This window comes from Camelina sativa, chromosome 20 (assembly GCF_030686135.1).
Source record: "Camelina sativa cultivar CO46 ecotype springtype chromosome 20, ASM3068613v1".
In the NCBI taxonomy this organism is placed as follows: Eukaryota; Viridiplantae; Streptophyta; class Magnoliopsida; order Brassicales; family Brassicaceae; genus Camelina; species Camelina sativa.
Window position 1 is genome coordinate 7,963,580 of NC_141899.1, and position 12,815 is coordinate 7,976,394.

General features: G+C 32.4%; 3 protein-coding genes across 3 annotated transcripts; 1 reads left to right on the forward strand and 2 right to left on the reverse strand.

The window, feature by feature from the left end:
* The first annotated feature begins 2,774 nt into the window (after positions 1-2,774).
* Positions 2,775-4,142, forward strand: LOC104770031 (polyadenylate-binding protein-interacting protein 13-like). Its single transcript, XM_010494380.3, has 8 exons — positions 2,775-2,870; positions 3,024-3,068; positions 3,154-3,339; positions 3,443-3,502; positions 3,615-3,662; positions 3,760-3,828; positions 3,933-3,994; positions 4,074-4,142. The coding sequence occupies exons 1-8, from the start codon at positions 2,778-2,780 to the stop codon at positions 4,123-4,125; spliced, it is 615 nt and encodes a 204-aa protein (XP_010492682.1). The 5' UTR covers positions 2,775-2,777; the 3' UTR covers positions 4,126-4,142.
* A 3,879-nt stretch (positions 4,143-8,021) lies between these two features.
* Positions 8,022-8,763, reverse strand: LOC104770032 (uncharacterized). Its single transcript, XM_010494381.2, has one exon. The coding sequence runs from the start codon at positions 8,709-8,711 to the stop codon at positions 8,244-8,246; it is 468 nt and encodes a 155-aa protein (XP_010492683.2). The 5' UTR covers positions 8,712-8,763; the 3' UTR covers positions 8,022-8,243.
* A 785-nt stretch (positions 8,764-9,548) lies between these two features.
* On the reverse strand, positions 9,549-10,218 carry LOC104770034 (uncharacterized). Its single transcript, XM_010494382.2, has one exon. The coding sequence runs from the start codon at positions 10,157-10,159 to the stop codon at positions 9,686-9,688; it is 474 nt and encodes a 157-aa protein (XP_010492684.1). The 5' UTR covers positions 10,160-10,218; the 3' UTR covers positions 9,549-9,685.
* Between the last annotated feature and the right edge of the window lie 2,597 nt (positions 10,219-12,815).

The window sequence follows — 12,815 nt, forward strand, 5'->3', positions numbered from 1 at the left end:
TTATTCTTAATTTATATTGTTTCTTTGGCTATATTTTTCTAACATTAAAATTTAAATTCATATTCAAAACTTAATGTAAATAATGTGACCGAACCAAGAAAACTAACACATAATTAATACGAATTTTGGAGAGATCTACATGCAGTGTAGGTAGCCAAAAAAAAAAAAAGCTCTATTCTCAGTAATTTTCTTTTATTGGTCCACCCAGATTTTATTGCTCTTTTCTTTATTTATTTACAGATATTAAATATTTTATTAGATTTTGTGTTTTTTCTAATCTCAGCATTTAATTATTATTGATGTATTATTTCTTTGGTTATTAAATGCATATGCAACTAAACTCATTCATTGTTTGTTAGCTCAACTCTTAATTAATTCAGTTATTCCTTTCATAAAAATAGTTTATAGAATTTTTTTTTTTTTTTTTTTGATCCAAGAGTGTTACCATTCTATTAAATAGAGAGTAACATACAAGGCAATGATTGTTTAAGGTACAACATAGGGTAAGATAAAGCAAAGCATAGATCAATAGAAGTACAAGGATAGATAGAAGCATTCGATGTGAGAAGCTTGAGAGCTATAAACCACATGCTAGGAAGCAGCATGGAATCTTTGAGGTCAAGGCAAATCGATGCAGACTCCATGAACAAGTCAAAGGAGTAGAAAGCCACTGTCTTGATTCTTCGAAGACTTGGCAGAGATGAGAATAGCAAAGCTGTGTTGCCAAAGGGTCGAGCAGGGGAGCTGAGGTTCTGATAACCGGTTACTACAGAAGTAGTTGTTGGTCCAAGGTTGATGAAACAGGACTTGAAGAGGTTGTGGTAACCACTCCTCCTTGGAGTGAGGGTCATAATGCCACTAATCTTCAAGTTTCTATGAGGGGGCTTCATAAAGCAGATGGTTTGCAGTTTAGAGAGCTTTGCAATCAGGTGAGGTGGATAAAAGAGGCTGGTGAAAGGCGAGGTACTCCCAACATTGTAAATGTGGGATCATAATGCCAAGCTCATCAAGCAGTCTCCCTCAAGGAGAGCATCCCTAGGAGATCCGACAAGAACGGTTTTCAAATAACTCTCATACCATTCTAACAATGATGGTGGCTTAAGGATCAGAAGCAGTCTTCGAACTAGTGATACCATTGAGCAAACCAAGCGTTGAATAGGGAGGGAGAGAGTGGAGTTAAGACCAAACCTGGATTCACACTGAACTCGACACAAAGGGTTTTCAAGCAAATTATAAGAAGCCAATATTCTGCTATCGAGGAAACCTCATCTTGACCAAGCAGATGACACCGGGACTAAACAATTTGAACTTGATATAAAACGATTATAGACGGATCGGGGAAGGTTCCAGTGTAGGGATGAATCATAGTCTAAGCAGAGTAGACTATCTACCAGGGTTCCAAAGTAAGATTGGGGAGCAAACCTGGGCCAAAGAGATAGCGAGGTTAGAACAAAGCAAGCCGGGGTTATGGTGTTCTTTGTCAAGATCTTCAAAGGCTCTGGTGTCAACACAGAACTCCCGTCCAGCTGCCGCCAAGTAAAACACTTGGAGGGAGGATATAACTCCGAGGATAGGTGAGATGTTAAGGTTAACTGTGGGAAAAACCTGATCGAGAGATAATCACCAAGAGAACCAGGGCATTCGGGGGGTTGAGGGGTGAACTCAAGCAATTGTGTACTCAGACGAGCAGCCTCACTGAGAGAGGAGGACGAAAGCGGAGGAACAATGGGAGGTGGATAAAACTGATGCAAAATCGGAGTTTAGATCTGGACTCTCAAGAGGACTCCGATGAAGAGAACCAAAGACATGGACGAGAATTGTAGACAGAAGTAGTAAAGGAGCAGAGAGATTGAGAGATCCCGACGCCGGCGAGCCGGAGCTCTACCGGCGTCGGAGAAAGGTGAGTAGAGCAGCGCCTCGATTATCGTGCCTGAGAGAGAATTAGGGCGAACCACTCCCTACATTTCACTAGTTTTGTTTATAGAATTTAAATGTGGAATTGGATCTTCTTGAATTGTATTATAGTTAAAATTTAAAACAAACAGAACTCTATATTTTGGATGTGTTTACATTTTAATATTTAATGTCTTAAGCCGGGTTTTTAAAAAGTTAGTAATTGGATTAATATTTTCTGTGTAAAAAATAAGAAAAATGTTTGCTAAAAGAGAGTGTAAATTATGAAAATACGAAGAATACATAGAATACTATAATAATAAGTGGGAGGAACTGATCGAAGGGAATGAGGAAATGGGAAAACAACCAAAATCAACCCCAATTATTTGTTGAACGCTTTTTCATACCTAAACTTCAACACCCTGCAAATAACAACCTGAATTGTATTAAAATTCAAATTTGCTACCTAAACTATATAAAATGTTATCAATTTCAATCTCTATTCGAACAGTGTTAAATCAGAGTTTAACGATGTTGAGTCAGACGATCTGTGGCATCTATATGGCACTGGGAATTACCAAAACTAAGTTGTTTTGATCATTTTTAGGTGTGTTATGGCAAGAAATAACCAAAAATAAAGTCTCACAACACACCCGAAAACGGACTCCAATTCCCCATATTTTGTCAAACGCTTTGTTTATTGCCACAACACACCTAAAAATGATCAAAACAACTTAATTTTGGTAATTTCCAGTGCCATGAAATAACCCTTTTGAGTAGTGATTGAAAGCTTTGAACCTATGTGCATATTGATTTTTGTTAGTTTATTGTCATTCTTCTTAATGCATGCTTGCTCTTTAAGTCTTGCCAATTAAACACAGAGAATGAATTTTGAGCAAGGGAGGCGATGGATGAACAAAAGAAGAAACTTGAGTCAGATCAGGAGAACTGTATATGTCTCAGACATCGATCAACAAGTATAGAACAGAGATATATATTGTCTCAATTAGAAACCATTTTTCTCATAAAGAGTCTCAATTATATATAACCAAAAGCTCTCTTCTTTTTTTTTCTTCTTTTTTTTGTCTAATTAAACAACCAAAAGCTCTCTTTATCTTTTTCTTTTATAGGTTACTGAGGAGCAGCTTGCAAGTCTATTTTTATCTTGTGGCCAGGTACTTACGTAATGACCTTTAAACCAGTTTTGTGTCTTGGTGTTCACTCAATTCTTATACATTTGTTCTCTTTTTGGGTTTAAAGGTTGTTGATTGCCGTATATGCAGTGACCCTAAGTCTATTCTCCGTTTCGCCTTCATTGAGTTCACTAATTCAGAGGGAGCTAGGTCTGCTTTAGGAAAATCGGGTACTATGGTTGGTTCTCATCCTATTAGGGTTCTTATTTCCAAAACAGCGATCACGCCTGTTAACCCATATTTCCTTCCAAAGGTAAGTTGATTTAATATAATCAATCTTGAGCTTGACGACTATAGATAACTCTGATTCAATCTCACAACTATGTGTTCGCATAACGTTATTTTCTTTCCTTTAGTCTGAGGACGAGCGAGAGAAGTGTGCAAGGACTGTTTATTGTACTAACATTGGCAAGATGGTAAAACTTATTATGTTCATTTTTGTCAAATCCTCTGTTACGCTCAGTACCTATTTTCATATCAGACTAATCAACGTTTACCATCTTATATACGTTTTTTTTTTAAATGTAGGTCACTCAAACGGAATTGGAAGATTTCTTTAAAACAGCTTGTGGTGAGGTATAGATAATTTGGTTTTGACTGTAGCCCGTTTGTATATACTATGAAAGATGTTTTGTTTTCTCATTTACCACCATCTCTGTTTTTTTCTTTTTAGGTTCACGATCTGAGGCTGCTTGGAGACAGTTACCACCAAACCAACATTGCTTTTGTCGAATTTAGTCTGGTGATTTTCTAATCGCTTGTTTCCATTCATCGATTTCGATTATAGTATTTATCCCTGTGTTATGAACATTATTTATATGCTATGACTCTTTGCATGTAATTCAGGCAGAAAGTGCAGTTTCTGCTCTTAATTGCAGTGGTATTGTCTTGGGAGGGCTCCAAATAAGGTGAGCTTACAAGAAAAAAATAAGGTTAATAACACTTATCACTGTGAGATTAATGTTTGCTTTGTCTATGTGTGTGAAGAGTAAGCCCGTCAAAGACGCCAGTGAGGCCACACCGCTCTGATGTAAACTAAAGCTAAGTGCAAATAGAGACAGAGAGGCGGATGCGCTCGAAAGCGTTTTCTGTTCATATAAAGATCCTTTTGCTCCGCAGGCTGCTCGATATCTTTGAACTATCAGTAACTTAGGCTAATCTTTCTCCTTATTCATTTATAAATTCAGAACCAAACTGATATGTTTAAATATATATATATACTAGAAGTCATCCTGTGCTACGCACAGATTTAGCTTACATTATTTTTGAATTTTAGTAATTTAGATATTATAGTTCTTTTATTTGTTTACTCAGCAATTATTATTTTAATGATTTTTAAAATATACTGATCATTTCAATTTTTTTTGGTTCTTTTGTTTACTTGCATTTTCCTTATATATATATTATTAGAGTATTTCAACGTGTGGAGAAATTTTTGATTACATAGTAGTGGGTTTATGGTTTTTTCTCCCTTTAGACTTTCAAGACATATTAAGCATTCTCCATCTTTTTATTTTCTCTCTTGCGTTTGCACAAATTATATTACCACTGACATCTACAAAAACATGAAATTTTGGAATATAACTTACATGAATACGATCTAAATATGAAATTTAGGTAAACAACAATGAACTTAATAAATATATTTTACCAGCTAATTTTTGGTGAGGTAAAAAATGCAATCACATCCCTCAATATAATTTATTCTTTATACATTCTAATACAAATTAAATTGTTTTTACAAAATTTTAATAATGAAAATGAATCCAAGTAAATAAAGTTATAGAAAATTACTCTAAGTTATGGTTGACTATAAAAATGCAATAGTTTTGTTCCATCGCTGAAATAAATTTTTAGATATGTCTATTTAGCTTTATCATAAATGCAATTGGATAAAACAAATATTTATTTTGTCGTAGCTACTTAGAAGAAAAACCGCAGAATATTATAATATCAAATGTCATAATAAAAAAAGTTTCTTAGGAAGTAAAATATTATATGTGAAAGTGGAAAATGTTATGAGAATTTTTGTTGATATTTTATTTTTAGGATGGTTAATTCTAAAGCTATTTGATACTAAGATTCCTAAAAATATATGATACCAATATACAATTAGCATATATTACTCAAAACTATAGAAGTCAAATTAATTAGTATAGAAAAATGCAACTCATATCATGGTATGATATAAAAAGACATCACAATCTTAACAACATGATTTTTTAAGCATATGATAGTAACATCACAAACTAAATTTACAATAGAGAGACTCATATGCATCGTCTATTAAGAAGAAGTTTTAGTCTACTTTACACACTGTTAATTATAATATAGCAAATTTGAAATGCTACTAATAATCTTAATATAGCGATAATAATGCACTATTATAGAGAGACAAATAATAGCAAAGAAAAAAAATTGCTATTGTATGTGCCCCCTCTAAGATAGCACCGGCAAAGACAGCGTTTACAAAATCGCTATCGAAACGAAATGATAGCGTTTTTTCGTGTGCTAAAAATACGCATATTTCTTGTAGTGATGTTGAACATATTAAATCATGATAGTTCATTTTTTCATGATGTAGTAGTATTAACATAACCAACAAACACGATAATCCTAGAGTAAATATAAAATATGGTTCAAGGCCCAGACCGAGGCCCAACCCATAGGGTAAGCAAATGAAGCCAAGTATTAGGGCATCAAACTTTTTGGAGCATACTTTAGACCAAAAGTTTTTTTTTGTCTTTTATGTAGGGAAAAACAAAATTATAAGTTCGGTGTTTTTAGATTTTGTTATATAAGTTCAAGTTTTATATAAAAAACATATACTTTTCATGTAGATATATCCAATTTACGGATGAAGTTTTGTTAGGTTTATGTAAAAAAACTATTTCGTCTTTTGAATTGTTGGTGAATGAGCATTAGATTAATGCTAATTAAACTTGTTGTTGATGAAACTTTAAAGTAAAATTTAATTTAGAAAAACTAATTTGAAACTCTAATAAAAAAAAATTTCTATATTCGAAGAGTTTGAAAACAATAATGAGTTATTAGGCAATATAATTTTTATTTTTTTATAAATATTTAAATGAATATGAAAACATTGAAAAGACAAAAAATGTGAGCAAGCAAAACGAACATATATTGGTTTATGGACTTAGAAACTATCTTATGAAAAAAAAATTTATATTACTATTCTTATAATTTTATTTACGATAATGAAAATGGTTTTTTAAAAATAAATTAGCATAGGTCATCCAAAATTGCCGGACCGGTCCATGGAGATTAGGAAATACATACATTAACACTCTAATGAATAAGTAAATTTGTCAAACATTCTCACATTATATATTCTGATGTAGTTTTAATGCAAACAACAAACATGATAACCTGCAAAAAAATATTAAAAATTATTCAAGAATACCTATTGAAATGTAGAAAGATATATAAGAATAATATAATTCTTCATAGGAACCTAATGACTTAAATTAAATAATCATGACAGAAAAAATTCTCTTAAAATGAGAGTAATTAGGGACTGAAATTTAATTTTATGGAAAACGGATTGAATTCTAATATTATGGAAAACGAATTGGTAATATCTAATGGGAATAAATGAGTAAGCAATTATCAAATTACTTACATAAAACATCCCCACATTAGATTATATAAGATTAAAGGCTAGAAACTAAACCCAGTAATGGAAACTCATAAATTAAAATTTGAGTCAAAAATTTATTTATTTATAAGAAAATTTTGAGAACACGTAAACATCTACAATCTAACATAATTTAGATTCCTTTTTTGCTTATGAATCATTTATAAGATTGAAACTCATAAATAAATTATTTACATAATTTAGAAACCGTTTTTGCCCGTGAATCTTACATAAGATTGAAACATATTTTTATAATTTCAAAATAACCTATAATCAGATTGTTTCTAGGATGAAACCACAAACTGATAAATGGTGGGTTTAGATTGGAAGAGGTCTAATTGAAGAAGGGAAGAAGGAAATGTTAAGAGTTTTTTTTTTATGGGCTTTTAGTGAATTAGGTCTAAAGTATAAATGAATTTAGTTAATTAGGTCCAAACAACAAAAATGTACAAGTGTCATATAGATAATAGGCCAAATGTCATCTTTTTAGCAAAAGTTGAGAAAAACCTTCTGATATTATATAAGATATATATATATATATATTAATCTTTGGGAACATCTTTTTGGTTATCTTTACATATGGATCATATTAAGACCGTTTTGTACAAATCCTCACTTTCTCTGGCTCTTCACGCATTTATGTTTGGTATGATTTATTCAATGTTTTTTTTTTTTGATGAAAGTGAAAGTTGTTGGATTTTTTAATATTTGATCTTTTTGGTATTGTTTCTGTTAGATTTTAGGAGAGTTTTGTTTTGTGAATGAAGATTTAGTTCTCTGTTTTTTTTAATCTTTTTCCTTGAGTTTTAATTGCATCTTTGTTTGAAATAAGACGAATGGTATCTGTTAATCGAATTATTTTATGAAAAATGTTTGAAGACTTTATTAATAATGCGTTTGCATTGATTTGGAGATTTGAGGGTTTCGTTTCCATTATTGTTGAACCAAGTTTCGTTCTATTTTGATTTGTATTTCGTTTGATACTATTGCAACATTATGAAATAATTTTATTATTAATGGCTGATTTTTTCTAACATTGCTTTTTTTTCTTTTTATAAAAAAATATATTTTAATCTTTGACCTTCAAAGTGAATTTTGACTGCTACCTCATATTAGAGCAATGAAAAACAAATTTTCTTCATTGTCTTGCTCAAAATAAATTAAATAATGTTCAACCTTCCTTTTTATGACTGTGGAATCCTGACCAAAAACCAAGATCCGGATTCAGCATAAAACTCAAATACTACTTGTAATAATAGTTAAAAAAAGAATCATCGTAGATTAAAGAACTGAAATTAGAAGTTAACTAAATTATATAGATAATGAACAAAAAAACTCAATTATAGAAGAATTTTTGTTGTTATTCGAATAGGTAGAACGAATTGTATATCAAGATCAAAGTGGATTATAAAATAAAAAAACATAACTTAGAAAAACTAAAAAAAAAAGATTCTAGTAAATCAATACTTCAAATTCTAACAGAAAAAAAAAAAGAAACCCTAAGCTGGCGAAGGGGCAGGAGATGAAGCAGGAGATGAAACCGCCTTGTTAGAGCAATGTCTTTTGATAACGCCATTGAAGAAGTGGTTATGGAAAGATCCAAACACGGTCTTCACGCAATCTTCTTTCATATTTTGGATTGCGGCGCAACAATCAGATCCAATAGCGGGTTTGTGAGTGATGAATGCTTTTCTGATATCTGCAAAACAAGTTTTTACCTCCTTGCAATCAGCCAAGCATTTGGCAACTTCCGGTGGTGGGTTGAATGGAGTTGGGTGGAAGTGGCCAGCCGGGAGTGGCAAGGCTCTTCCGGCTCTAGGGGATGGGAAACGTGGCTTGTGGTACCACCACTGGAGCTTTTCATTACGTAATGATGGAGTTGGCTCCTCCAAAATCCTTGCTGTGACTTGGGATGTGACACAGCATGTAAAGAGAATTATAGCAACAAGAACTGTTGGAGTATTCATCTTCTTTTCTGAATTCTTGGGAAGTTAAAGTTTTGTTGAGCGAGAAAAAGAAACAATTTACTTTTTTTTGTGATGGTTTTACGATGGTAAAACGTTAGGACTTATATAGAGGTTTAAGCAAGATTTTGATAATTTCGAATAATCTATGTATATTTATGAATGGAAAATTTTATGATATATAATGAAATATGATGTTATCGTACATATTTTTCTATTTAATTTCGATCTAGATAATATTTTGGACTTGTATTAATTATAAAATGATCGTTATCTTAAGAAAAAAGGTCTTTTTAAAAAATAATGGAGTACAGCAACAACAAAACCGAATCTAATATATCCTCTGTTTCCAACCGAACCTCTCTTTGATTAGGCTATATCATCTCTATTCCAATTCAGCACAGTTTTGGGCTAATCAAGTTTAATGATTTTTAACGTGTTCAATTTGGGCTGACAATTCAGAAACTGGACCATAAGACATCTATTTATTAGTAGTATTTTCTAGTCGATAAAAATATTGATTTAAAAAAAAAAACCATTGGCGTTGTAATCATTATCATTAGATTTTCTTCTATTTAAAACATTTGAAATTATTTATGTAATCATTAACTGATAAAATAATTGATTACACTTAACAAAATAGTTACTCCTAATTTGAAAAGGTAATAATGAACTATGAAAGTTAAAAAGTTCGAGAGATTTACCTCTCTATAAGAACTTAGTTTTAATTTTCGTTCATTTTTATATCTTATGTTTGTTAAGATCAATTATTCCAGGATTTTTTTTTTTTTTGTAAACCATGCATGATATAATACACAAAATAATAAATAAGTAAAGCACTGCTAAACGATAACTTTATTAATTAAGAAGAAAATACTTAAAAATCCTTGAAGCGTAACATAATAAAAAGTCAAAAAAGAAAGAAAACATAACTAAAAAAGAACTACTAATTAAGAAAACAACAATTTAACTTCTCCCTAAGCTGGCGAAGGAGCAGAGGGAGTGGATCCAGCTTTGGTGGAGCAATGTAGCTTAACTAAGCAGTCAAAGAAAGGGTTGTGATACGCTCCAAAGACAGTCTTCTGGCAATCTTCATCCATCTTCTGGATCGAGGCACAACAATCCAACCCAATAGCCGGTTTGCGGGTGAAGAAAGCTTTAGCAATATCCGCAACACATGTCCTCACGTCCTTGCAGTCGGACAAGCATTTGGCGACAACCGGTGGTGGATGGAATTGAATTGGGTGGAAGCCAGCCGGGAGTGGTGGGAGGGCCTTTCCGGTGGTGGGGAACGGCCAGTGTGGCTTAGGGTGAAAGTAAGGGTAGAAATGGTGGTAATGCCACCATTGGAGCTCTTCAGTACGTAACGATTCAAAATCTTTTGCTGTGACTTGAGATATGACACAGCTTGAGAAGAGAACCAAGGCAGCAAGAATTGCGAGATTCTTCATATTTTGGGAGACCTTTGAGGTTTGGATATGTGAAATGAGAAGAAATGGGGTTTGTGATGGTTTTTGAGATGGAAACGACGTAAGGGTTTATATAGAAGCTTTAGATTAAACTTCTTTGGTTGGTGATAACTTCGAATTATGTATATTATCGGAATATTCTGTAATATACTTGGTGTTGATTTTTTTTTTCCCTCACGGCGTGAATAATTGATGTTTGTTGTGAATTTGTGATCTTTTTTTTCGCTTGTGAGATTTGTTTGTTTCGTTAAAGTTTAGAAAATTACCGTGTAGAAATAAAGTGGTCATTTTATTGAACTAATCTCGCTCTATATGTTTAACGTGCATGCTCCCTATTTTTGAGGTTAGGGGTTTTTTTTTCCATTAAAGAAGAATATGCTGGAACTAAAAGTGTTAAATTTGGGATATTTCAACAGTAATATCTGCTTCGTATATTTGTGGGAATTAATTACAAGATAATAAGATATCTAATTAAGTAATTAACAGCCGTTGACAAATATATTCGTACGCACATTGACTAACTGACCGATGGCAATTTCACAAGTAGTTAAAAATTGACGCCCAAAGAGCAAAGATTCTTAAGCTGTGTTCAAAACATAGTTTGTATATCGGTGAAAATGTTGACCACAAAACACTGTTAATATTAATCAGAGAAAACCTTAAATAAGAGGGTATAGCAAGGGCAAGAAAAATGAAAATGAAGTTGAACTGTTGCAATCACTCCCATAATAGCCAAAATAGCCAGAGACGAACATTCCAACATGACATCATCGTCCACGCTATTATAGGATATGCAAATTAAAAGGTTAGAAGAATCATTGTAGATACGATACCAGTCCCTCTTCTCCTAACCGATAACTTTGGTAGAAGTCTAGAACATCCTTGCGCATGCAACTAACTCGCAAAACAAACGTATGGCTTTTACCAAAAAAAAAACAACGTATGGAATGGTTGCAGCAAGCAAACGACATACTATAATCATATATCCAGTGTACACACAAACACACACGACACAAATGTATATATAATCATTCTAGACGAATGATCTAGCTAATTAGGTAAATGTATATAAGGTGTATTTGAAGTTTGGAAATGAGTAATGAGAAGGCATTAATTCAGATTTCAATTTTCAGGCAATGCAAGGTTATATAACTATCAACATCAATTTCTTATTCCAGCGTTTTGACAAGTTAATTATAAACGCCCATATGTTTCTCGATTTGTGACTTCACTAATGAGATTTTTAAATGTTTAAACAATTTTCCAAAGTTATTAAAATATAATTAAGTACTTGTTTCTTTTGTTTGTTGCATAATATATGATAAATACTAGACTAGTTCTAAATTATTATACACTAGAGACCAAAATCATGAAATTTTGCGACGATCTCGTGGCACACGAAAGACGAAACTCAGTGGAGGAAATCACGAGTGGCAACACAATATGACAGATTCAAGGGAAATGTTGGCGAGAATCATTATAGTCGAGTGCATATCTCTCCTTAATTAAGATATTCTTTTTGGTCTTTGTACGTACAAATAATATAAAATTTAATCTCACTTAAAAGTGTGCACAATATATACGAATTGTTTGATAAGATCGTGTACCTCCTTTCAAGAGAGATCCCCCAGCAACCAAATCTCTCAGCATAAGAAAATTGTTATGCAGTAGTTAGTATGGTACTCAAGTGGCTAGAATGTACTAGTTAATTGTTACCATAGTATATTAAACATCATTCCTTATTATTTTTATATTTTTATTCATCAATTCACTCACTAACGTTCGATTCACTTTATATAGTTTACCAAGTCATGGGTTTTAGTTACAAGGTTCAATTATTTCAAAATTTATTTATAATGCAAGAACCGAATGAAGTGATGGTGCATGCTGAACGTTCTCGTGACCACGAGATCCTGACGTTAGTAAAAAAAGACGAGATGTTTATATATTACTATGAGAATTGCAAAACGGAATGAATCTTGCTGTCAAGAGAATGAAACATTCAATTATAAGCAGTTAAACGTAACACAAGTTGTTGTGTCAAATTTCAACCTACCTAGCTAGTCAATGAATTCTGAATTTTTTTTTTTTTTAATAACTCTACAATGATCATATGATGATCATATAAAATGGTATTTCATCCCATGGATAAAGGGAACAGTCGGATATCTCAAAGTCAAAGGATCCTCCAAATCAGACGAAAGGGTCTGATCCGGTTCCGTAGAGCAATCAACCAAATCGAAAGTACCAAGGAAACGAGGGATGGGTCCCAAACAACACGTAACTTATATAAGTGGAAACCATACTTTTATTTTAATCATATCATTATTTTAATCATATCATTAAGAATTGATTATAAAATCGTATCATTTGAAACTTGTTGCAAGATAACAACTGGAACTCTGGATGTAACAAATAGTATATTAGTATTAGATTATGTAACGTCCTTGATCCTTCCTTACTCTCAGGCTCTCAGCTTCCGTTCATTCCACTCATACTACGTGTGGTGGTATATGATCTTTGTTAAATCTCAACTTAATCTAGTTTAATCTGTTTTTGTGTAAAAAATTATTTCAGTTCACACTTGATATTTAATCCGCGTTAAAAACTTTTGAACGACCCCACGAAAATTTCACAA

Coding starts and splice junctions, on each gene's coding strand:
- LOC104770031 (XM_010494380.3), top strand. CDS start 2,778: ATGAATTTTGAGCAAGGGAGGCGATGGATGAACAAAAGAAGAAACTTG. Junction 3,340..3,442: donor ACCCATATTTCCTTCCAAAG/GTAAGTTGATTT, acceptor TCTTTCCTTTAG/TCTGAGGACGAGCGAGAGAA. Junction 3,503..3,614: donor GTACTAACATTGGCAAGATG/GTAAAACTTATT, acceptor TTTTAAATGTAG/GTCACTCAAACGGAATTGGA.
- LOC104770032 (XM_010494381.2), bottom strand. CDS start 8,711: ATGAATACTCCAACAGTTCTTGTTGCTATAATTCTCTTTACATGCTGT.
- LOC104770034 (XM_010494382.2), bottom strand. CDS start 10,159: ATGAAGAATCTCGCAATTCTTGCTGCCTTGGTTCTCTTCTCAAGCTGT.